General features: G+C 35.7%; 1 protein-coding gene across 1 annotated transcript in view; it reads right to left on the reverse strand.

Annotated features, from left to right (window-relative positions):
- ATG2B (autophagy related 2B) overlaps positions 1 to 26,848 on the reverse strand; it is a 1,825,281-nt gene that overhangs the window by 134,410 nt on the left and 1,664,023 nt on the right. Inside the window, exon 37 of the mRNA XM_044074646.1 lies at positions 24,772 to 24,854. Coding sequence (XP_043930581.1) covers positions 24,772 to 24,854 — 83 coding nt within the window. The remainder of the gene's footprint in view (positions 1 to 24,771; positions 24,855 to 26,848) is intronic.

A 26,848-nucleotide genomic window follows, 5' to 3' on the forward strand; every position in this document is an offset into this window, starting at 1 on the left:
CAAGCAGTTAAAATGTTTTCAGTCCCTTTAGTTTTATATATGTCAGACATATTGTTATCAACAGGAATTGAACCTGTGGACAGCAATTACTAAAGAGTGGAAGAACTTTATCTGGGAAGGGAAGAAGGCAAGAGTCAAGTGGGATAAGCTGATCCTTCCATCAGAACAAGCTGGTTTGGGATTACCTGATTTGAAAGGGTATTTCAGAGCTGCAAAGTTAAGGCTCCTATACATAACACAAGCAGAAAGCTACATTTCAAAGTGGAAAGGAATGATGATGAAACAAGGGGGAAGCTCAAGAAACAAGAAGAGACTGGGATTTTGGATGCAGGTCCTTAAGGAGAATAACAACAGCTATAAAGAATATTATAGTCATAAAGTAGCAGAAAGTATTTCAAGGATTAAGACAACTTGCGAATGTTGAAAGGAGATTTTGTTGATAGGGATGACTGTAAGTAGGTGTACAGAGAATAGGCAAGAGGGGGCTGGAATCTGATGGAGAAAACTGACAAAGGAACCATGGTATTGGCAGCAAATAACTAGAGAGGGAAAGGTAACAGAATGGGATGAGGCCAATAAGACATTTGGATTGCAGGCTAGAGTCTGCCACACTTACCAGGGATTGGTAGAATACAGGCAAAGAGAAAGGGAAATCCTAAGTGAAAGATCTGCTTTAGTAGAATTTTTAGTTGAATCTAGAACAGAAGCTGCTGTTAAAAAAGGGATAATTAGTAAGGCATATAAAATATTGCACGGTAACTATAAGAATCAATCACAGGATGTTAGAAAAGATTGAGACAAGAGATTGAATAAGCAATGTACAAGGGAACACTGGGAGGACATGTGTATTGCTCCCAAGTATACAACAAAGTCTAGAAGGTTTAGGATTTTTGGTTGAAAGTGTTTGCATAGGTATTTTTATATCCCACTCAGACTTCTAAGAAGTTTCCTATTGTAGATAGCAAATGTTGAAGGTGTGATGGGGAAAAAAGATGAAACTGCAAACATATGTTTTGGAAGTGTAATGAGTTGTCAGATTTTAAAAAATTCCCTGTAGAGTACTCTGTCAGAAATACTGGGCGAGCAAATGAGTGTAACTAAGGAAATGATTCTTTTGCTCTGGGACACAGGATCTGAATTGCCTACATATAAGTAAGGCCTTATTAAGTTTAATTCTTTAGGCTGCCAAAAAGCAATTACTAGAAAATGGAAATCAAAGTCTAAACTGACTGTATTTGAAGTATTATTATAAAAGAGATAAAAGAAGTTTGAGATGAATCTTTAGAAAAGAGGAGCAATTTAAAAAGAAATAATGGAAATTGAGAGAACAATACATGCAGAATAATTTTCAGGAAGGAGGGGTGAGGTTTAAGGGAATGCTGGAATTCAGCAATATACGTACAATTGGACTGGTGATCGTTACATAGACAAAAAAGATATGTGATGTATAATGTATGTACATGGAAAAAAATGCTAGTCTAGTATGATTTTTCTTTTCTGTAAATATATGTTTGCCTATGACTTAAGTGATAATCTAATAAATTTGTTTAAAAACTCTGCCTTTCTTCTGTAAATCCACATTAATCTAAGTCTATTAAGTAGGCCAGTACTTTTGATCACCTTTTCAACATAATTGTAATAAAGACTTTACAATCATGGTTTAAAATTTAAATAGGTTTCTAAGGACTGAGATCAGTCTTGCCCTTTCCATGTTTTGGCATAAACACCATACCTTCTTCATACCATGACTTCAGTATTTCCTTTCCCCTGGAATATAACTGATTATCCATCATATCCTAATTACAGTTTCTTCTTTCAGTTTCCACAGTTCTGTAAGAATACTGTCCTGCCTTGTGATATTTTCCCTGTATTTTGATTTCTTGTTGCTTCTTGAATTTCTTCTCTAGCTATTTTCTTCAGTAGAATTTGTCCCTCATTTATTGACAGTTCTGGCAGATCTAAAAATACTTTCGCATTTCTTGTATCCTAGATTCTGTTGCTGGATTACTTTGGTATAATGAAGTATAACACCTCACCATTAGCTCCATAATCCCATCCAGCTCTTGTCCTGAATGACCACACTTTGGGGAATTTAATTTCATAATCATTCTGTCTCCTTGCTGTCTGAATTTTTGTGCTGACATTTTCTTATTCTGGGGCTGTTGTCACAGAAGGCATGTTTTAGTGCTTTTGCCCTTTGTTCATTTATATTTTCTATGTAGTCTAAGATTTTTCTTTTAACTTCAGATACTTGTGCTCTGTAGCTCATTCCAGTTCTCTATGTTCTGTTTTTGTAAGTCCTTCAGTTTATACCTTTCTTATACTGACTGTGTATTTCCCTAATTTCACTTTTTTTCTAAGTAGCATGGATAAAACTTAATTTGTTTCATCCCATCTCTGAACCAACTCATCTATTTCCTGCATTTCTTTCAGAGTGTATACTAATACGTATTCAAGCAAGGTTTCAGATTGTCCTTTCTTAATAAAATATGTTGGGAAATTACAGTGTTTCTCCTGGTGTTTTCTGGGTTTACCTGTTATCTTTCTTTGTAATGGAGTATGGTCTGACAGCAGCACTAAATCAGTGTCAAGTCTCACTATCCAAGGTGCATGCTTTTTGGTTTTGTATCCTCTGTTGATCCTCAACCAAATACTATAATCAGCTAAGTAGTTTGTGTACTGTTTTGATTCACCGTGTCCCTGGAAAACATCCTGAAATCCAAGCAGTGCCATGTACTTTTCAAAATACCTGCCCTCTCCTGAAGTCCGCAAACACAGACTTTTGTTTATAAATTATACTCCAGTCTCCCATGACTATTATCAATCCCTGTTGATTTAGGGGGCATATACAGTGAAGGAATTGTTGTTCTAACTCCTTAACATAGTACTAATATATCCCATGCTTATCCTTCCTTCCTTTCTTTGTCTGCTTTCTGTCCCACTCACACTGGTGTTAATGTTTAACTCCCCTCTCTTTTTTCTTCTTTTAACCCTGCACAATATCACTCTCTCTTGCTCTCCTTACGTCATGATGTTGGTATTTCAGTCAGTAAGAGATACATATGGAAAACATCTAGTGCAAATAGGAGGAAATAGAGTAGCATTGCTGGGTATCTTCAGAGATAGGGAACTGAGAAGAAAGGAAGTTTTTTTGTAAACACAGGCTGAGGGGTTAGCATATAGTAATTAGCAGATCTTAATAAAGCTAGCTGTGAATCCCATGTCATGTGTGATCTTCAGATGTATTGTCTTTCAGCTGTATTGAATGGTTTTTAGAAGTCTTTAAGAACGGCTGTTGCAGAGGTGTCTTGTAGTTCAATATATGTTTGCTTGCTCAGACAGACCCTGATCAGACCTGGTCCCCTGTTTCTATGTTTTATAAAGCCCTGGTGGTTGTGAGGTATAACATGCAGGATAACATGCTATAGTCAGGTGGCTAAGATCTTAGCAAATATTTTTATCAGGATTATCAGTCTCAGGTTTAGGGAACATCAAAACAATGGCTACTGTATAATTTTCATGGAAGGCCACTAAGGCTACTTCTTCTTCCATAAAAATTTGTAAACAGAGCACAAAGTTGATCTTTAAAAAATTTGCAGAAGTCATGTTTAAGCCCATTTCATTACTGTGGCTTTCCAAGATGTGAGTTTACTTATAGCTGGGCATATATCACCCTTATTTGTAGCTGTTCATAATATTTCAGACTCCTGTGCCATCCTCAATGGATGGGACAGTTTGTTCAAAAAATCTTTGTGGTCTAAAGGTGCTGTGTTTAAATGGTAAGTGAACAAAGCCTGATACTTAAGGGTCATAGCTTAATTAGTATCAGGAATGGGTATTACCTTCCCAGTGCCAACAGGGTCATAATAACCATTTCATGAGAGCACTTAATACATGTTTTAAAAGACTTTTTGTTAACCTTCTTTTACCCAAAAATTTAACTTGCATCTCTCACACTTATTGTGAACTTCTTTAAATTATAGGGCCTGCTGTTTTTTTTTTTGGTCTGGCTGAGATTGTCCGGAAGTACCTTATTCTTGCATTCCTCCTTTTTATACCTGAATTCTATTTCTTTTATTTCATGACTTAGTTCTTGTATGACCACTGCTTGACTGTTTTATCCAGCTTGTTAAGTAACTTAACCTTAAATTCCGCCTAACACATGTTGCAACTACCACCAGTGTTCCCTGTATTATTCCATAACTGTCAATTCACTCTTAATTGAGTTAACCCTTGCTTGGTCTTTCAGGAGCACGTTAACATTTCCAGTAGGTGGAAGCAGTAATCTGAAGTCTGTCAAACACAGTGAAAGTATGTATACTGTGGCCTGAGAGCAATAGGCATAAGTGTTTCAGTGCTGCTAAGTAACAGTGCCCTTGATAAGAGCAAGAAATCCAGCCTAGCCATGCTATGGAATTAATAAAACTATAAGGAGTGGTATAAGAGTTCAAAGATCTCCAGCAGTCCACCAGCTAAAACTCCTCAGTGTATTTGATTAATGGCTTTGGTGACCTTGACATACCTATTTATATTAGCAGGATCTGTTCTACTATGGATCCTGCACTGAATTAAATTCCCATCCCCATGACATACAAAACACAGTTGAGGTCCTGTTTTACAAAACAGAGAAAGATGTTCTCTGGGGAAAAACAACCTGGATTGGGGCCATAGAAACTGCCTAAAAGTATACTATAGAAGTGAGTGGACAGCTATAAAATATTTTACCACCCTGATTGATCCTTGTTAGTTGCAAGTGAGACCCCATTTGAGGGATCTTTACATTAAGACAGCTACGCTCCTCTTGAAGAAGCGCTCCTGGACCTACACTACCATTCCACCCTATACAGACTAGACCATATCCTGCATTTTTAATTTTATTTTTAGAGGCAAAATTATTTTTGCATTTATTTTTGTCAGTTGAGAAAGTACTACTTTATTTTGCCGTTCACACCTTTGTAGCGGTGGACAAATTACCTTATGGATTGTGTTTGGGATACCTTCTCACACTTTTGAGAAGAGAATTCATTACCATACTACCTAGTGACATCAGGTTCATGCAATATACCATGATCCCAGTAAGAAGTGTATTCATCGGAGCACACTAGGAAAAAGCTCAGACAGGTGAAACTCCCTGCTAAAGGACCAAGCAGGAGGAAGAACCAGCCGAAAGAAGATGGACCCTAATAAGTTTTAAGTAACCGTGTAAGTAACAAAACACACCACCACTCCAGGTACTTCACAGGTGATTAGATGATCGGGCACTGCACAACCCCCTAATCGTTTACCTTCTTTCCTACCGACAGACAGTAAAGTACTTGGGTCTCAAGCTTCAAAGTTCTTTACCTGGCTAGTCTGTTGGCTAGTGGCTCAAGCTATTAATACAGCTCGCTCAAAACAATTAGCATACACCAGACATACACTTCACCAGACTGACACCTTAGAAGCACTGCCTTATTTCACAGTAACAGAGAGTTAGCACTTATCTACACTTAGGCATACTAACCCATAAAAGAAATGCTATAAATGGGCTGTACAAACAATGTACATTCAGTAAAACATGTCGACTGCATGGCAATTCAAGCAAGTGCACTGAAAAAGAAAAATGTAGTAGTCAAGTGATCATGCAATCCAGTCAGCTAAAGATAAAGTTGACCAAGGATGTACCATAAAGGGACGCATTCTCCGGGAAACAAAAGGCAGAAACACCACAAGATCTAGGGTAATGAACTATGACCGCGCATAAAATAGTACACAGGTTTACATATATACAAATATTTGAAGAACGGGCATTAATGCCCTTCTAGCCTACCAATATACCAAAACAGTTGTTCCCATAATAAGTGTCCAGGCTGTTCTTAAAATATCTAAACTAGTGTTTACTTTAATGTAATTTGATAGTCTAGTCCATGCATAAGTTGCTTTCTCACAGAACCAATAAGAACTCTTCTAAGTAGGTTGTGTAATGCTTCTCTAATACTTTTTGACAATTCCAAACATTCCCAACATGCCTGAATAAGGTTTCCTCTTAGATATCCATATGAGACATTGTACAAATTCAGATATTTTAGTCTTTCATAATAACTTAATTTACACATTCATGGATGCCCGTGGTATATTTCTGCTATACTCTTTCCAGTTTACTCTTGCTTATTTTCTTATAAAGTTTCCATTTTGTTATTCCATACTTTAATTTGGGTCTAATGTAACTAACAAACAATGACTTTATCATTTCTCACTTCCAAGACTTTATCAATCTTTTTTATACAACCTATTGCTCTGTAACTATCATGAACCAATTGGATAATATGATTAGAAAAAAACAAAGCTAGATCCACCCATACACCCAGGTCCTTAAAGGAATCTATAGTTTTAATCACTGTGAACTGTATTAAAGATTCAGCTTTCAAGTTTCTGTCTCCCAAATCTCATATGCTTAGTTTTTGAAGTATTTATCAGCTCAAATGGTCAATCTTATTAAGAGTACATCAATACTTAGTTGTTCTAATTTCCAAGTGAAATGGGTACTTGCACTTAAACACTAATAACCAAAAAGTGAGAGCAGAAAGCACCATAAAGATTAAGCACTTTTGTCCCGTCATTCTGATGAAGTTTCTTTTTGGGGACAAATACGCTTAATCTGTATGTTTTAATTTTGCTGGGCTGACATTAAATGGTTGGCTATTATTTTTTTCCAGCCTTGTTTTTTTTTTATTTTGCAATTTTGGAGTTTGAAGTGGTGTCCAATCTTTTTGTGCTTTCTGTACTCATTTGTTGGTTATTTAGTTATAATTTATTGATCAGTGTTTTTGTGTATGATCCTGTCAAATGATTAAGTTAAAATCTATATAAATTATAGTACAGTACAATTTTTCATTCATAACTGTTATTATATTGTTATAGAACATCATATTACAGGTGGTAATGGATATATTTTCAACATATGCATGCTGATATGTGGCTTCAAGTCTCAGCCTTTCCAGTTCTGACAGTAACATATCCAGTATTACCTCCTTCATTATTTTTCCACAACATGAAAGTAAACGTAAGGGTCTGTATGATTGTAGGTTTGTTCTACTCTCCTTTCCCTTAAAGACAGGTTTAACAAGTGCATGCCTCCAATCTTGATGAATCTCCCCATATTTATACAACCTAGTAAATAACAGATATAATGATATCTCCTTTTTTAATTTCTCCAAACTTCTGGGTTTCTAACACCATGACGGGAATGGACCCCATTCCTAAGTCAAAGTACAATTAAAGTTCATGAAATTAGTATTGTTTCACTCTGATGTCATCCAATAATGCTCTTTGCAGCACCCGCAATGTGCCCAATAATGACTCCTGCAATTCATACAGAGTTACATGTACTGGTAGCATATCTAAATATGACTGTAGACTCTTTTTTATAAAACCCATTGCTCTTATTACTACTGGAACTATCTGTGTATCTCTCTTCCAGATTGCTCTTGTTTCTGCTTGCAAATCCTAATATTTTATGACTTTGTGTCTCTCTGTATGCAGGACACAGTAGTCATTGGGTGTGGCAATTTCAATAATCAATGCTTTTGTCTTATTTTCTTGGACCACTATATCTGGTTTTCTAGCATCTATCTTTTGGACTGTTGGTAATAGATGATCCCATGGGATGTAGACATCATCATTTTGTTTGATGCTTTGTGGCTCAAGTTTCCAGTGTTTATCAGCCACTTCAACACCATAATGTTTGCACAATCGTCAGGGCAACTGTCTCTCCACATTATTATGCATTTCAGTATACAGTCCTTCTGCCATTAGTATGTCTCAACCGGCAACAAGGTGTGTAACGGTTTCCAATTCTGTTTTACAAAACTTACATTTGCCTGTTTCTCCCATGTTCAATGGATTTTGTAAACTAACATGTATTTATCCCGCTATCTTGTGCTGCCAATATTAACCTTTCATCTCTTGGTTTGAATTCGCCTCTCCTTAACCATTCCTGCGTTCGTTCCTGATCAACATGAGGTTCTTCCAGAAGTTTTCTATACTTGCAACTATATTTATGCATTTTCCACATTTCTTTCTTTCTCATCTGGTCTGTAAGACCTTACTGAAGTGTTCTCAGATCACTATTACTAATGCCGTCTCCTCCCTTTGATTTGTTTGGATCCAGTTTGCATAGTTCTTTTTCAATATAATCTAATTTGATTTCAGTAGCTAAGGTTAACTGGATGTCACTAGGATAATTCATCACGCCCTTTCTGTAGCCAAACTGCTTTGCATAAGATTTTGTAAATATATCTATAATCTGTTGTGACTGAGAATAAATTTTAGAATTTACACAAATTTTATCAATTGTATGTCTGCACTCCTTCTACATCTTATGAATCTATAAAATGGTTTCCTATTATGCTCAATACCTTTATATACATTTTCTTCAAAATTTTCTTGATCTTGTCTCACACTATGTTTAATTTGTCTGTCCAGCATGTTGATTTCAGTTTTCAAAGTTGTACTTCAACCTCTTTTCCATTTCTTACATTTTCTGTCTCTCACCTTAATCAAGTATCTTGTTCTTATGGAAATATATCCTACTGACACTGTGTGCCTAGATCCTGATGTTAAACATTTTTTTTTAATTCTTTTACATTCAAACAATTTCTCTTTCAAAACTTTCTACATTCTTTCTGAAGTTTTTTCACTGAACACATTACTTCAATTAGTTTTACATAGTGACTCTTTTGCTTATATAAAATCTGTTAATAATCTTCTGTGCACTGGTTTAGACTTCAGTTTGGCAGAATTAGCAAGAAATTAACCTTTGTAACCTCACGATCACTACACATTAATTATGATAATACATGGGAAAAAAATCACTGGAACATAGAAAAAAACGTCCACTTGTAGTAAATAAAGTATCAATCCAACAAACTAACAGAAGAGCAAACTCGGCTGAGATAAAAAGTAAAAAAATTTAATATAAGCACTTTCACGCCACCCAGCGTGCTTATTCACATCATTACAATAATGACACATCACACAATTTAAACAAATACAAAGTAACAACCAATCATTTCACTTAAACAAGTTATGTGACTTAAGGTTTTAAAGGTAGCTCTTAAAAGAAACCTGTACCCTTTATCCGCTTGCAGTAAAATAATCCATTTCAGTTCACACTCTTCTGTTTTATTCTTAAGGTTATCTAACCGTAAATCATTAACCACCAATTTTTAAAACTAAAAAAGTAAATGAATGTGTCAAACCATGACAATCTGTGTGTTTTATTAGCATTATTCAGTTCACATCTCAATGTGTCTTATAAATGGTCAAGAATCCACTCTTTTAAAGAGTGGTTCGTTTTACCCACATAAAGAGAGGGGCAGGCTTTAAATTTAGCCAAATATATTACATTTCTGCTACTACGAGCAGCATAAAAAGAAAAAGTAAAGATGTTCCTAGAGAAAGGATGAGTAAACAAATAGTATTATCAATGTAAGCAGAAAAATTACAACATCTACAACGTGTGGCAATGTGATGCGACTGTAAATCAGCCAAGGGAGCATTCCCTTGTAACATAACAGACGCTTAAGGGATTTCTTATTTTTAAAACAAAAAGCTCTTGATCTTCTCATCGGACACAAGTATAGACTAATTTTTTCTCATGATGTCACAAATAATATTGACTGCGATGGTGGTGCTGCGGTAGCATTGTCACCATACAGTAAGACGTTGTCCTGTTCGATTCTCAGCTAAAGCGCCTTCTGTGTGGAGACATGCGTGAATGGGCATACCTTCGTTGAAGGTTGTGCGTCAGGCCTGGCAAGTCTGTATGTAAAAATCTACTGCCAATCATTAGCGGACCGGAGTTCCGTTGTGGCGACCCCTAACCAGGAAAAGCCGAAAGATACAACATGTCACAAATAATATTCACATCAGAGGAATAATAGAGAGGTATCCCTAGTCTAGATTACTATGTGTGTCCCTAAGTCTCCTGACTACTGGGTCAACTCTAAGGGGTGTGTTGTCAATATTATAATTACCAGGGATGGATGACCTCCCAAAGGATACTATTATGCATTTCTTGGCATTTAGTTCTAGCCCATGGCTCTGACACCAGTTGTTTGTCTGTGTCAGCCTCTCCTGGAGAACATTTGTGTCAGTGTGAGATTCAATGGCAGCACCTAATTTGCAATCATCTGCAAATTTAGTCAGCCAGAAACCACTGACATTGGCCTTGGCTTCTGAGAAGTAAATGCCAAAAAGGAGTGGTCCAAGGACTGATCCCTGAGGGACTCCACTTGTGACTGGCCTCTTTGTAAAGAGAGACTCCCCAATTCAAACTTGCTGTCTCCTGTCTGTGAGCTAGGTGGCTATCCACCAGATGACATATGGGTTTGTACCTAACCTCTTAAGTTTGTCAACAATGCCCAAGTGTGGTATTATGTCAAATGCCTTGGCCAGGTCAAGGTAGACAGTGTGAACGATTTTGCCCTCATCCATTGTTTTGGTGACCTTCTCAAAGAAGTCTGCCTGGTTGAGTAGGCATGATCTTCCCTTGATGAAATCAAATTGGGTTGGGTCTAGTGTCTGGAGGTTTACTATATCTGTATTGATAATCTCCATGACAATTCTTTCCATTGCTTTACATATTAGACTAGTGAGAATTATGGGTCTGTATTTTCCAGGGTCTGTAGATGGTCCACTTTTGTGCAGAGGGATGACTGTTGCCTTTCTCCATTCATAAGGCATGAAGCCTGTTTGGAGGCTACAGTTAAATAGTAATTCCAGAGGCTCTGATAGGTCATGCTTCATGCTATTTAGAAGGCATCCTGGGATATTGTCTGGGCCCATTGATGCAGTGATCTTGGTCTTACAGAGAACATTAAGGACCTGTTCCCTAGTGATAATAGGGGGAGTTATATTTGATGATAATTCCTGAGGGAAGGTTGAGGGGGAGAGAGGAGTAAAGTTTAAGCTGAATTTATCAGCCAAGAGGTTTGCTATATCTTCTATTTCAGTATAGGTGGTTCCATTTACAATGAACTCTGCACACAATTGTGTATTGCCTTTGAGGTTGCGGACATAGCTAAAGAATGCTTTGTGGTTGTCCTTGGCCAATCTAAAATTTGGCTTTGGTAGACTTTATTTATCCTCTGAGTTGTTTTAGTTTGCTGGGTGTTGCACTTCCATATTTTTGCCATAATTTTCTTCTTCGTGTTATATATCCGATTGATTTTGTGATTCCACCAGGGTGGCTTATTTTTTGAGTTAGTTCTGTACTTCCTCCTGGCCGGTACAGCTGCCTCTATGCAGCTATTAACATGCTTATACAAGGTTTCTGTGGATAGTTCTGCATAGGCAGAAGTGTTCTCAAGGTTTATGGGGGATTGAAATTTTGCCAAGCTCTCTCTTAATAGCAGGAGGTCAGCCTTAGAATAGTTCCTGAATATTCCAGGTTTAGCTGGGGGTCCAGGTTTTATTTTTCTTCAAAGGACAGCATTTTGTGGTCTTATCTTACTAGGGAAGGCATTACAAGTAGGGGGTGTGCAGCACTCTCCCATATTAGTGAGGACCAGATCCAGTATGGTTGCACCCCTGGTTGGTGTATTAAATATCTGGTCCAGGGAGTTTGTGTTTACAAAATTCGGGAATCTCTGTTCATGTATGTTTGATGTTGCATAAGATTCCCAGTTAATAGTGGGGTAATTAAAGTCACCCATGAATATGGTATTAGGTTGGATGGTTAATGTTTCTAATAAGTTCAAATACATGGTATGGGTTTCCTGGGTCATAACAGGGGGACCTATAGCTTGCAAGGAAGTGGTACTGGATTTTACATATGGTGATTTGAACATGAAGCAGCTCAAGTGCATTGTCCTGTTTGACCAGCCTTGAAGCATATTATTTTTTGATGTAAATAGAGACAACTCCACCTTTAGTCCCTGCCTGTGAAGTAGCTGGTCTAAATGTGTGGAAGACATTATAATCTTGCACTCTTGGTGTGCTCTCTGCGGCTTTAAATCATATCTCAGAGACTGCATAGACATCAGCATTCTCTACGGTAAAGAGATCTTCCAGGGAGGGGAGTTTTTTGCTTAGGCTCCTAGCATTGAGCAGTAATACCTTTAGATTTTCTTGTTTTTGATTTGCTATGTCAGAAGTACTTTCAGTTTGCCACTGCCTAAAAAGGCACTATGGAGAAAGACAATGTTTTAGCTAATACTCGAACGCCTAGAGGGGAGAGGTGTAGACCATCCCTGGCAAACCAGCGTGGTCTGTTGACTATCTCCTTCCATGCTGACAAATACTGCATCCCTTAGAATGATATCAGAAACTAAGCCAATTATTAAAGTCAATCATCTTTTGTTTGTATTGTGGCATCATTCATGGAGAAGGTAAAATGCTGCTCAATGCTAGGCTCATACTAGCCTGAGACACATATTCTGAAAGCTCTATGATGTCTCTCTTCATATAGTCTAGGGAGGTACATCTCAGGTCAATTACTCCCACATGGACTATGACTGAGTCATATTGGTGATTGTGGTCCAATGACTTGAGTACTTGCATAATGTGGCGGATCCTAGCCCCTGATAAGCAACTGACAGTAACTTTGTCTTTACTCAGCCTAGTGAGAGGGACATCAGTGTGCCTCACGATGGAGTCTCCAATGACTAAAACGTTGGACTGTGTGTTGACTTGCCTTATGGGCTTAAAGGTAGAGGCTCCATGAGATGTAGCTCTATGTGTTGATGCGGGTGTTGTTTTGAAAGAGTGTGTTTGGGGCTGCTGAGGGTATTTCTTATGTGTACTTTGTCTAGGAGGTCTTTGTGGTTTAGGAAGGTTACATGTAAGTGCCTCAATAAATGTGGGTCTATGTGTTTGCTTTGAATTGTGTGTGATGGGTTCAGCATGTGTAGTACTGACAACCTTTTTGACATCAAGAGTACTTTTATGTGAGAGCTTTGCCTCCAGTGACGTTGCATAAATACATCTCTCACATACCATATCAGTTTGATTGAGAATTAACTGGTTGTCAGTAAACATGAGGCAATTTCTACATTGCCTCAGGATGTCCATATCCACCAAGCCAGTAACAAAGACAGTAGGAAAGTTCATATCCATGGCAACAGAACCTTTTTTAATGATTATACTGCTGGAGGGAGAATATCAATCACTGTCAGGAGTATCTGGTTTGCAACTATATGGACAGTGCTTAACCCTGCAGACTAGTCGTCCTGTGTGAAACTAGATATTGGAGAAATTTCAACTGTGCTTTTACAGGAAAAATATCACTGAAGGTGTATGGGTCTGCACACAGCACTGCCAAACACTTGAGGGGAAACTAACAGATAGACTCTGAAAATTTAAGGATGAAGTATTTAGGCAGGTATTCCGAAGTTAGAAACAAATCAAGCAGTACTTACTGAAAACAAATAATTACCTTGTCAAGAATGATGAAAAGAGGGGAGTTGCATGAATGGCTACTGCTTGGCAACTATTAGTGCTGGTCTCACCACAGCTTTAGTCTGTTGGGATACAATACTCCTTTGCTTCTTCTCTCACCAGAAGCAAAATGTTATCACCAATCTCAAGAAGAGAAGCTGGCCACGGCTTGTTTGGTGATCCACAGTCTTGTCCCAGATGATGTAAGGGTCTGCAGGCCTGTAGCCTTTTTCTGGTAGATGCTTCGAAAAGCAACCAGACCAATCAGGTAAGTTAAGCACAGGCACTCACTCTCCAACCAGAAACAGTCAGGAATCAATGCACTCTGATCCCACTCTCATTAGGATTAGAATATAAGCACAGATTCCAAGCTGTCACCTATAAAGCAGTTGTTAGGTTTTCTGGTGATCAGCAGTCTCCAGGAAATAATGTCACTGTACTTCTCCTCTCACCAGGAGAAACCAGAAGCACTAATCCCAAGATGACTACTGAGAGGCAGAATGTGGGCTCTCCAATAACTGGTGGTCTTTCAATAGTTGCTTAAAGGTAAGATGAAAAAATGGTTTATCCTAAACATTGCAGTGTGAACTAAGCAGTTAAATATGAAAGTGGGTAACAAGTTTTAGCTGTCTAAAAAAGTGGACAGCCACTATTTTTAAAAGAGCAAAACAGGTTGAAAGGGGGTAGGCACTTTTGTATTCTGGTACTATGGAATACAGTAGAATGGCCAATACATTTAAATAGTTGAAGGGGAGTGATTTCACAAAATGATAATTTCTGCTTACACCAACCAGTAAAAGCAGAGAGGAAACGAGATATATGGTCAAATTAACATAAGGGGCAGGCAATTAGAAGAGCTGAGGTCTATTTTCAAGTTTTTATATGCAGTTAAAAGCAAAATACAAGTACAACACAGTGTAAAAAACACAAATCACGGTATACAAAATAGAAAAAAGGCAATAAAGTAATATGAAATACAACAAATAAAAATCAAACTAACCTTTCCCTCACAGCAAGCTGTGGCAGAGTCTGGGTGAGCCTTACATTAAGTCCTATCTCACATTCGCTATGCTTGCTTCTGGAAAGCATGACACTATTCAATGTTCATGATCTTCTCTGTAAATGTAAGTATCAGTTCCTCTAATAACAGAATCTCCAATTACAAGAATATCTTTTTCTGACCAGATCTGAAAAATCTTTAGTTTCTACTTCAGTAATATCTGTTTTATCAATTGTTACAAAGGAATGATGTTCATCACCATTAGTCTTAATTCCACTGTTTTTACTGCTTTGTTCTCATCCAGCTGGCTTTGTACATCCACAACTTGAGCCATGTTGTCAACGTTTGTCTTCTCCTTTTCTTACAGCAATATTCTTCAATCCTTCCATGCTCTTTCTGGTTTCTTTCTTTTCACCTACCCCTTGCCTCTTTTTTTACATTCTCTTTTGGAAAAATTATGCCTTTTTATGTAGGCTTTCTGATAAAAAAAAATGTTATCATTCCCTCTAATCTGTGTGTTACATAACAAAGTAGTGTCTTTTTAGTGTGTATTTTCTTTGCATTACAGACATTTATCGGTTTCTTTTTCTTCCTTGTTATTTGTTGTGAGCTTCTTCCTTCCTTTTTTATTTCCTTGTATATGCTCTGAATTCTCAGACTGCTGAACACCTGTATTCAGAATTCCAAAGTTGTCAGTATTATCACCTAGTTAAAGAGAAGTTGAGTGATCTTTACAGACAACAGACTCTTCCTTTCCTAAATGTGTTCCATCTGCTCTTGGCCTGACAGTATTTATCTCATTAGTCCAATCATTAATATATGTAACAATTTTCCAAATGGTGCCACGTGCTGGCTCGCTGTTTGTAGACTGAACTTTATTTCTTCCTTAGCCTGTTCTGCATCTTTGATCCTCCAGAAAAAATGTTCTAAAGACAGTTGGATATAGTAGTTTGAATCTCACACCTGCCTCTTGATAACCTCTGATTTCAGGGATTAACTCACTTTTCTTCTGCTTGGTGTGTAGTGAATAATCATTTTCCACAAACACTCTGATTACCCCAGTTTGTCTTACCTTCTGCCACAATTCTGGTAGGAGCAGTTCTTTATGCTGGTATAACTGCATTTTTACTAATATAGCTCTTTTCTGCTTTGTCCTGGCCAGATCTGGAACATATACACTATGTGCCCTTTTAAGTAACAAATTCTGCTGTGCAATATCAGTTCATTTGCCAATTTATATTTTCATAAAATTAATGTCATCTATTATTTTACTTTATCTGGTATAGCAGAGAATATCAGGGTTTGTCTAAGTGCCCTGCCTTCTAATACTACAATTTTGTTTTAAACAATTCTTCTTGAGAAACCTCATATTTAGCCAGTCTTTCCTTCATCTTCTAATTTCAGCAGTTTTATAAGCTCATCTGAAAAGCAACTTAAAGCTTCTTCTATTCTTTCCAGTCTTTTGTCATTTGACATTCATTTGGCTTTATATATACTTCTCTAGTATCTCACTTATTTTAAACACCTCTGAATGCCTTTGATTTTTTCCTGTCCATTACTGTTGGCCATTTCCTGTACCGACTCTGAAACCTGAACTGCTTTTGCTGAATTGCTGTGAGGCTTTTTCCAAACAGCATTTATTTCTTCTGCCCCTCTGGACAACTTTTTTTTATAGCAGTGGGGCTAATGTACAATAGTAATATACAAACATATATAAATATATATATGTACATACACACACACACACATATATATATATATATATATATATATACATATACACACACACACACACACACACACATATACGTGTGTGTGTGTGTATGTATATATATATATATATATATATATATATATATATATATATATACATATACATACATACATACACTTCTCAAAACAGTTTAGATGAGAGGTAATAAGACAAAAAAGCAAGTTGTGGAAGTTATGCGAAAATGGTGAGGTAGTATGTAGTTAGCTTGAATTCTAAGAACTGTGGATACAAAAGGAGAAAAAAAAAAACAAAGTCAGTCATGATTTAAAAAGGTTCACACTGAAGAGTTAAAGAATGAGAACTGAAGCATACAAATTATAAATACTGTAAGATACAGACTTGTACTTGGGGGGAAAAAAATGTAATTTAAACCAACAGTGTAGCTGCAAAGTGTACCAAGCACAAGGACTGCACAGTTTGTTCAAGTGGTCAGATTGTTCGAAGGAAAAGAGGGATATTTTTTTCCTCACAAAAATACCAATGTTATGGTATTTATTTTCTTAATGTTCCTAAAAGCTGCTCATGAACTGGCTCACTAATGATTGTATCATTTGGATTATGTATTCAAAGAAAAGTTCTCCAAATTATACAATCAATTATGGAATTACCAGGACAGGGTTGTTTATGTTTTATTTTTCTACTTTCTCATGTAGGTCTCATATATGGGGGGGACACATACGCAGTCTCATAAGCACATGGTCACACTTGCTTCTCTACCCAAGACAACCACACTAGACATCTCAGATGGGGTGCCATCACCATAGCATTTATATGAAAAAGAACAAAGTCTTCCTAGATCACAAACTCAGACAGCGCCTCTAATATATTTCTCAAATTCTAAAAGGGGAGGCTGGAGTCTGCACATATGAGGCACACAGCTAATGGCTCTTAGCCTCAATCTTGCAGACTAGTACACCATCTGGAAGCTGTCACAGTTGAGTCAGGGTACCTCTATATTCTAAAAGTAACTCCACTAAAACTGGTTTCAGGGAGGGATACTGAGGAAGTCAGGTGATGAGCTCTAAAACCTACCCAGTCCACAGGTTAGGACATCTGGAGAGCAGTGCAAGGCCTCTCAAAAACAGGCCTCATGCAACAGGAGTGACAGAGAGCAGGGAACTCTGTGGGTTTAGTAATTTTAAAGATGGAAGCCTCCTTAGTGAATCGAGTCTTATCCTCTCCAGTTCTAAATCTATTATTTCACCTAAGCTTGTTCATGTATGAGGAAGCTGCAGATTCATTCAGTGTCCAGCAGATGTGGGGGGTCTATACCCAACCTATCAATGGCATATAGCCAAAGTCATAAAAGGTGAAGTCCTTCATCCATGATTAGCTACTTCCAAGAACTGGACAAGTTCCCAAACTCTCAAACCTGAGTCATGACTTTTGGCTTGGATTCACCTAGCAATTCCTCCTCCAAAAGGGCTAAGCAGTCAGACGGACTGAACCTGGGCCCTAAGTGCCCTCAATTTCTGGATCTAATGACTCAAGAGACTATTCTCATCAATCATACTAGGAGGAAAAAAGACCAAACAAATCAAATGGTGGAAAGACAGGGCTAATACCCCAGTATGCACACGCTAGCTCCACCCTGGAGACTCCAAGTCCTTCACAGAAATGAAAGACCAGAACAAGAACTAAACATTCTAGCTGGAGACATAGCTATCAACGTCCTTGTCCAAGAATCTGGGACAAAGCAAAAATATTGTGGGGGGGGGGGGGTATGTATTTTTGTAATTCACTTAAAAGTTAATAGAATGACAGGTTTTACGTCAACATTCATCTCCTGAATAATAAAAAGTATGAAAATCTAATGCCTGGCATTATGGACTGAGTGGAATTCTCAGTGATTTACCAGAAAATCAAATACTTTATGGGGGATTGGGCAAAATCAGGGAAAGTGGAGAGACATGGCTGAGCATGATTTCCCACTTCTTAAATGCTTACAAAGCCACGTACAGTATGGACCTAGTCAATACTCCAAATGTAGTCAATGGTTAAAAAAACAAAAAGTCCACCTATAAGACGTCAAGATGGACCTTCCAGTGAAGGGCCTCCTTCCATCTTAAAACAAATTACAGGATTAGTTTCAACAATGAAAATGAATCCTAGCAGCATGCATGCAAAACATGAGCTTTTCACTGGTGGTAGCAATACCTGAAGTTTGAACTTTGTGACTATTAAAAAAAAAAATCTGGCAAGATTTGAGAATTAGGTCACTTACACGGATGATGCAAGTTCTCACCTGCATGTGTTATACAGCAGGTAAGTATCTACCAATAAGAGGGGAAATATCTAGAAAAATTATATCAAAAACAGACTGGTGTACAGGATAAACTCAAACTTAGGACCAACCCATTAAGGAAAGCCCTTGACGTTAGAAAAAAAATAAAATAAACTGATAGAAAACAGGGCTAGAGTGCAAGGGGTACAGACTATAAAGTAACAGTAACACTATCTTTACATATGTCTTAGATTAGACTCCATCGACAGAACTGCATTCACTTGTTCAGAGGGTGGCCTAATGGTTAAAGTGTTTACCTTACAAATACAAGGTGCAGGGTTTGAGTCTCACAAGGGATAACTGGCTAGGCTTAAAGTGGCTCGCAAGGGCAGTTAGCTTAGTACTAATTATGAACCTATATAGAAGCTATTTCTGAACAAGAACATAACCCTGACAGAAGCAGTGTAAAAGAAGTTTTAACATTTTGCAAAAAACGGCATTATTAAAATATGAAGACTGGGAGCAACTGAAAGAATGCAGAAAAACAATGGACATTTGTTTTACATTTAGGATGCTTAAGAAAAAGGATGGAGATAACACAATTACATTAAAGATATAAGGATGGACATAGCAAAATGTTTCAAAGAGACAAATTCAGAACAGACCTAAGTTTTAATGCACAGAAAGAAACTGAAAAGCATTCCCTCACGACACATTATTTACTTGTAAGTCAATGAACTTATAACCCAGCAAAACAAACAGGAAAGCACCAAAAATCACCAATAAAAGAAAAAGCAACTGCATAAGCTATTCACCAAACACTTTTCGTTTTTTACCATACTACTTGGACTTTCATCAGATACAATGAATTAAAACCAATTACCTTATATATAAAAAAAAAAATTCAAACAAATAAAACTCCTTCAAACATCAGATGGTATGTTATACTTAATGAAATGACATCATCATAAATGTTAATAAATAATAAAAAAAAATACTACATATTTTTTTCAATAATTAAAAAAAAAACATTTACTCTAAAAAAAACTTTAGTTCAATAAATAAATAAATAGATAGATAGATAAATACATAATTCCTAAGTTTTATATACAAATAAAGTGCATGAAGTGATAACAATGAGATCATATTTCCTTATTCATGAGTTTAAGGGTATAGCACCATCTGGTGTCCATTAATGTTAGTGCAAGTGTCACAATTTCGAAGCCCTTAACTTTAAAAGTGGTAGTATAGAAACATGTTCATTTAGCCCAGGTGGCCTAGCTGCTTCCAAAATTATTTGCCACCATAGCTCCCTATACTCCACTTGTTCTTCCCAAAGGCCTCCCCTTATGTCTTTCTTAATCTGTTCCAATACAAAAAATAAAAATCTGAAACCCTCACATTCTCTAGTATGTTTATATAATGCATTAGTATCTTTGGCTCTCTGAATCTCATACATATGTTCATATATTCTTCTTCTTAATGTCCTTTCAGTTTTCCCCACATAGAATGATTTACATTTTTGACATACTGCTAAATATATTATTAGTGTCACATATTTCTTAAAAAGAGTTTACAATATTACTAAAATTATATATAGAAAAATTCTTGTAAGTATTCTTATGTCCCTCTACTTCTATTTCTCCAGTATTATTGTATGAATTTGTATGGGTATGGGGTGTATCCTATTGATACCTTCCCCTCCCCCTTCTCCCCCCCCCTCTTCTGAAAATTTCCATACTGATGTGGCTGCCAATGATCATAATTTTCTTCCCTTACTAATGGTGGGAATTCCTGATTGTAATCATATTCGTACCAATTATATGCATTTTCATCATTTTTATGTTCTTTGTTTTGTTTTTTATCATTATATTCATAAAAATCCTGTTTCATATATGGGGGTTTTGGATAACTCACTTTGTTTTCATAGTCTAGCATGTCCCTCTTTAACTTATTCATTTTCCTACTCATCAAATCATTACATTTCACATCTATATCACTTCTTACTTTATAGTATTTTCACATCTATATCACTTCTTACTTTATAGAATTTTTCTATATATAATTTTAGTAATATTGTATTGTCTAAGGGACATTTTCTTCTTCTCAGTAAGGGTTTGAAATTTATTCCCTATAAACCAGGAGATTTGGCTAAAACAATAATGGATATCAAACTCTTTTTAAGAAAAATAAATTTAGAAATGCTTTTTTCTAATAATAATGTGAAAACGAGTAGTAACAACCATCAAGGTTTGATACGTAAAACTATTTTTAATCCCCCACTACATCCTCAAATAAGGAATTTTGAAAGAATTTTGGAAAGAGAAGTTAGGAATGGGTACAAGAAAATTGGATATAATAAAAATCTTAATAAAGAAGAGAATGAGATCATGAATGAGTTAAAACATAATATAGAAATTAGAATTATGAAACCTGATAAAGGTGGGGGGGGTAGTTATAATGGATAATATTACTTATGAAAGAAAGATGAATGAAATTTTAAGGGATGAAATGAGATATGCTTGTGTTTCTATTAATGAAGTGAATTTAGCTTATCATAAAATAGATATCTCTCTTAGAGATATGTTGTATGAAGGTGTCATTGATAATAAAATATACAATTATTTGAATGTAATAAAGCCTAGGATGCCTATAATTTTTGGCATACCTAAAATCCATAAAAATGTCGAGAACCCACCCCTAAGAGCTATAGTTTCAGCTGATGGCTCCAAAACATACCCATTAGCTAAATTTGTGGATATTAAAGTGAAGCATATATGGGTCAATAATAAAGTTATTCTAAACCAACCAGAATCCAAAACCACAAACTGAAAAAACTAAGAAATGCAATGGGGCTGGTCGCTGTGCTAGTAATAATCCAAAAGCACAAATAGCAATAAACAGTCCGTAATATCCAAAATAGCGTTTATTCACGTAAAACCACAACAATCTCCTGAGCGCTTTCGTTTGGCTCCTGCCAAACTTTTTCAAAGACAATGACACAACTACGTATTTGGTATAAGACCTATAAGTAGCAACAACAATTAAACAATTAATGTGCAACCTATTATTAACCTCTAGTTTGCTGAGACATTTTTTTCTTTTTACAACGCATTATAAATATAAGGGTAATAGAAAATAGGAAAAATGCATGACAGGAAAGGATCATTCTGATGCATCAATGCACAAACCTTCTGTTTGACCATTAACAATATTTTCACGGTGTATGAACACTTTTTGCATAATGCATGAAGTATTGGGACACAAATATACCAACCTAAATATGTATCTAACATGTACAGTATAAATTCTTTGATTATTTATGTCTATAACCATTTAAATAAATAATAAATAAATGTAAAACACATAATAAATAAAACTCAATATAATAATAGTATAACATGTATAATATTATTTCATATAAATATAAATATGTAAACATACCCTCTCATTCTATTTAATGCATATAATATACTACCATATATAAATGTAATATTTAAATTATGCATATATTCTATGATTGTATATATAAATTTAAATATAAATATTTTATTCATAAAAACTCTAATAGACATGTATATGTATACATAAATTATCCGTATAAAATTTAATTTTAAAACATAAAGCATGTTGTTCAACAGAAAAGGTGGTATACTGTGCCCTCTGTCAATTTTGCCCAATGTTTTACGTGGGTAAAACAGAACTTTATTCAGGAATGTAATTTCCTAGAAGGAATGTTTTTAGAAAAAGGATACCCTAAGGCATTCATTAATATTATTAGAAAGGAGATAGAAATTGGTAGAAAGGACAAATATAAACCCATAAAATGAGTAATAAATGACAACCAGGAAGTAAGACAGGGAGAGGGGGAGAATAAAGAAATCTATAATAATTATCAACAAGCGTTAGTATTGGAATATAATGGCATCAATCAAAAGGTTAGTGAGGTTTTCCGAAGGGAATGGGAAAGATTTAGTTCTATTACTGACCTTGAAGAAGTAAATAAATCTAACCCGAAAGTAGTATACAAAAATTCATACTGTCTTAAGAATATATTAGAAAATAAAAGTAGTGGGATGAATTGTCCACATGAAGGTACAGTTCTCTTTGGGAACAGGAAGAGACAAGGAACGTATAAATGTGGAAGATGTAACCAATGTGAATACATTAGTAATAGTAGCGAAGTATATTTAGAAAGTAGAGGAAAATGGTTGAAAAGTAAATTATACTACAACTGTGACACTAAAGGTTTAATATATTTAGCAGTATGTCAAAAATGTAAATCATTCTATGTGGGGAAAACTGAAAGGACATTAAGAAGAAGAATATATGAACATATGTATGAGATTCAGAGAGCCAAAGATACTAATGCATTATATAAACATACTAGAGAATGTGAGGGTTTCAGATTTTTATTTTTTGTATTGGAACAGATTAGGAAAGACATAAGGGGAGGCCTTTGGGAAGAACAAGTGGAGTATAGGGAGCTATGGTGGCAAATAACTTTGGAAGCAGCTAGGCCACCTGGGCTAAATGAACATGTTTCTATACTACCACTTTTAAAGTTAAGGGCTTCGAAATTGTGACACTTGCACTAACATTAATGGACACCAGATGGTGCTATACCCTTAAACTCATGAATTGTAAACATTGTTATCACTTCATGCACTTTATTTGTATATAAAACTTAGGAATTATGTATTTATCTATCTATTTATTTATTGAACTAAAGTTTTTAGAGTGCTAAAATGTTTTTTAATTATTGAAACAAAAGTTATGTAGTACTGTTTTTTAATATTTATTAATATTTATGAGCCCATGATGTCATTTCATTAAGTATAACCATCTGATGGTTTGAAGGAGTTTTATTGGTTTATTTGAATTTTTTAAGTTATATAAGGTGTAATTGGTTTTAATTCATTGTATCTGATGAAGTCCAAGTAGTATGGACGAAAACACGAGTGGTTGGTGAATAGCGTTTATGCAGTTTGGAGTGTGCGAATAAAGCTGTGTTTTTAAACTATTGGAAACAAGTTTTTCATCTACTTCCTAGCTTCAAGCACTTTTTTCTTTTATCAATGAACTTATAAACAGCTAAGACAGGACAAAAGAAAAAGTAGAAGGAAAACTAAAGAAAGAATGAAATTAACAAAAAATGGCAAGGCAGTGAGGGGCATCTGATGCGAGCTGGCTGCGTGATTCAGCAGGTTTCCAGTCTTCTTCTACCAGTCATTTCTAATGTATGAACAAGTCTGTTCTGGTGAAATGAAGAGTGATCTGGATTCTCAGTTGAAAAAGAGATAAAACAAGGCATTCAGCATTAAGGTTAACTGTCAAACAGCATTGTTCTGCAGTTGCAACACACTCCCGATTCTATTACTTCTGCTGTATTCTCATGAAAGCTATGGACAAATCAGAATCTTCCAGCTGTCAATTTTTCCCCAGGAAATTAATTAAATAAATAAATAAAAGAAAAACATCTAGCCTTCTCTGCTAAGTTAATGCACCCACGTTCCTTCCTCTCATCCTCTTAGCACAAGAAATCTCAGCAAAGCCTGAAATAATGGGGGGACAAAGGCCCAAACATAGGGACAGATTTTAAATATTGCTCTTATTAACTTAGAAAATTGATTTGTGTTAGCATGCATTTTCTGAAAAATATGAAGTCTGAAACTCAAATGAATGTCGTCATTTAATGACTTCAAGTCCTGAGGGGTTTGTCAGTAAACTACAAATTTTACGATGATCAGACCAAAAAAGTATGAGGCAAAAATCTGGACATTCTGCCCACATTATTTAATTCACAAACAGATCTGAACAACTGTAAAACTGACTTTTGCTTGTACACCGACATTAACACCAGTCTACAAGCTAATTTGAACAGCGAACAACTCCTCTTCCTTAAATACAAGTAACTAAGTGAACATTATAAAGTTTAAGAAACAGTTTACAAGTTTTGGTCTCCAAAGGCCAGCTGTGGTGATGTAAGCAAGCATGTCACCCTACTTTTGCTTTCTCCTTAATTCATTATTTCTGTCTACTGCAGTTTTACAGCAATGCTGTATACATTTGAGAGAAGAGAGTAGATCTAGAACAGCACTGTGCCAGTGAACCCACTGATTCTATACACTTACAGAGACAGACAAATGCAATACAAAATTCCTAGGAGAAAACTAATTACGAGTTAGAAAAAAGGCAGAAACATTCCTCGATGAAATAGTACAGATTATAGTTGGAACATACGTTTTACCATTCTTTTCCATCATGGCTATAATCTTAATATTAATTAAACTCGTTATATACAAATGGTCCATTTTCACAAAACAGCAAAAAGTGATAAAGGAAACAGTTTACCCATGTCGATAGTACAGTCTTTTTAGCTTCAATTCTGAGCAATTCAGCTGAGCAAGTCCAATTAAAATCCCAGCAAAAGTACCCTGAAACACAAAATTAAACCTTTTAAATTGAAGTTACAAACACTGACCCCCAAACACTTTATCAACCAATGTACAGCAAAAAGCCTTTGAACAAAAACAGAAATCTGTACGCATGGTGGAAGCTGTCGCAGGAACATAAATTCTGCACATTTCCCCAATAATAAATATTCTCTGATTTCCTAAAATATTCTGCAGTCAAGCTTTCATTTTTTTTAAATAATATTACATTTACTAGTTACAGTAAAAGCATTCTGATACAGTGATACAAAAATACAGCTTATAGTATATTATTTAAGACAAATGTTATACTGAGGAAAAAGATAACTACATACCTTTAAAGTATAAAATAATTTACTGAAAACTGTGCTCAGTAATTATTAAGAGAACACCTGAAAAGTACAAAATGCATTTATCCTAAAGACATACTTGGAAGTTACAGTACTCCAAGCAGCAATGGATGGTTCGTTTTGCATGGTTCTAGCTTAACATTCACTAAAATGCCATGCCTTGGACCTTGGAACTTCTCCCAAATACAGTATCTCGCCTATTTCTCAACTGACCCTGATTTCCCCTCTATTTTTGCCTTGTTCCTTGCAAACTTTTTGATGTTCTGGTAAGTAACGGAGGATTACAGTCAGCCAATAATGACTAACAATAGAGTTTCATACTATTATTCAGAAATCTCATGTTGACGCAAAACCTGTTAATCTATTAACTTCTTAAGTGAATTATAGTATTGTTTTAAAAATGTCCCTTAAGTACTTGCCTGGAATTTTTATTTTTTTTTTTACTTTTAAACACCTCTATCAAATTATCACTTAAGACATAAGCAAACATACATTAACAGAAAAGAAAACAAAACATTTTTTAACATTTTCCATTTAAATACAACATACGTTACATATACTTTCTTTGCTACTATCATCAGTCCAACATTACAAAAAAATTGCTGAATTCCTGCCTTCCCTTCAACCTCACTTCTCCTCCTCTTGAACATTATTAAGCATGTAATAATAATAACACCAAACTGCGATAACTAACTAAACGAAGAACTGTACTAATAAAACAACAAACTTCTTTCTTATAAACTAAAAGAAAGACGGGTTCCTTTTTATTGCAAGAACAAGCGGTCCATATGAGTACAGCGACTACATCCATAACAGGCACACGAGAGAGAGGGGGAAGGACAACGGAGATCTTCGTTCACAGGGAGAACAACAGTGACAATTTTAAATGAAAGAAAGCATATGCTTTCTAATGCTGTTTACAACCTCACTAACAGAGATTTTTCTGAGACACATTTAAAGTTGCTAAATAGAGGATTCACCTTCATTCCGTCACAAAGGGCTAAGATTACTGACACACTACTTGATTTAAGGTTGTTTCTATGGAAATTAAATCTTAAATTGCTATATAGTGACAAGGATGATGAGGCTATATCCACACTTAGCACACATGAAACACATAGATTCATTCCTAAGAAAAGAAGTGTCTTTAATCCAATTTTGAACAACACCCTATTCACTTTCCAGAGTGTCTGTGAGCATGAAGTTAGACGTCTTTTACAGCACTGTAATGTATTTAAATGGTACAACCTTTCCAAGACAGAAGAACTTGCTCTTATATAGCTTAGTCAGGACAGAACTTTACATATTATGAAAGGTGACAAACTAGTTTTAATGGAAACAGAGGACTATATCAACATTATAGAAAACATGCTAGTTCATAAACATTTTTATAAAACTGTCTCTCTAAAAGAAGTTTACAAGCATTTTGCAGTTATTGACAGGATGCTAAAAACACTTGAGAAAAATAACCAACTATCACTAGAAGAGTTTGTATATCTGCAAGTAAATAACCCGTGTCTTGGCAAGTTATTTGGCATTCCAAAAATCCAGAAACACCCAGTGAATCCTCCATTCAGAATAATTATTTCAAATAGCGTACCAAGACAGAGACCATTTCAGAAAACCTAGACAGTGTTTATAACCCCT

The sequence above is a fragment of the Protopterus annectens genome, chromosome 6.part0 (genome assembly GCF_019279795.1).
Source record: "Protopterus annectens isolate FY-2018-M chromosome 6.part0, PAN1.0, whole genome shotgun sequence".
Classification (NCBI taxonomy): domain Eukaryota; kingdom Metazoa; phylum Chordata; order Ceratodontiformes; family Protopteridae; genus Protopterus; species Protopterus annectens.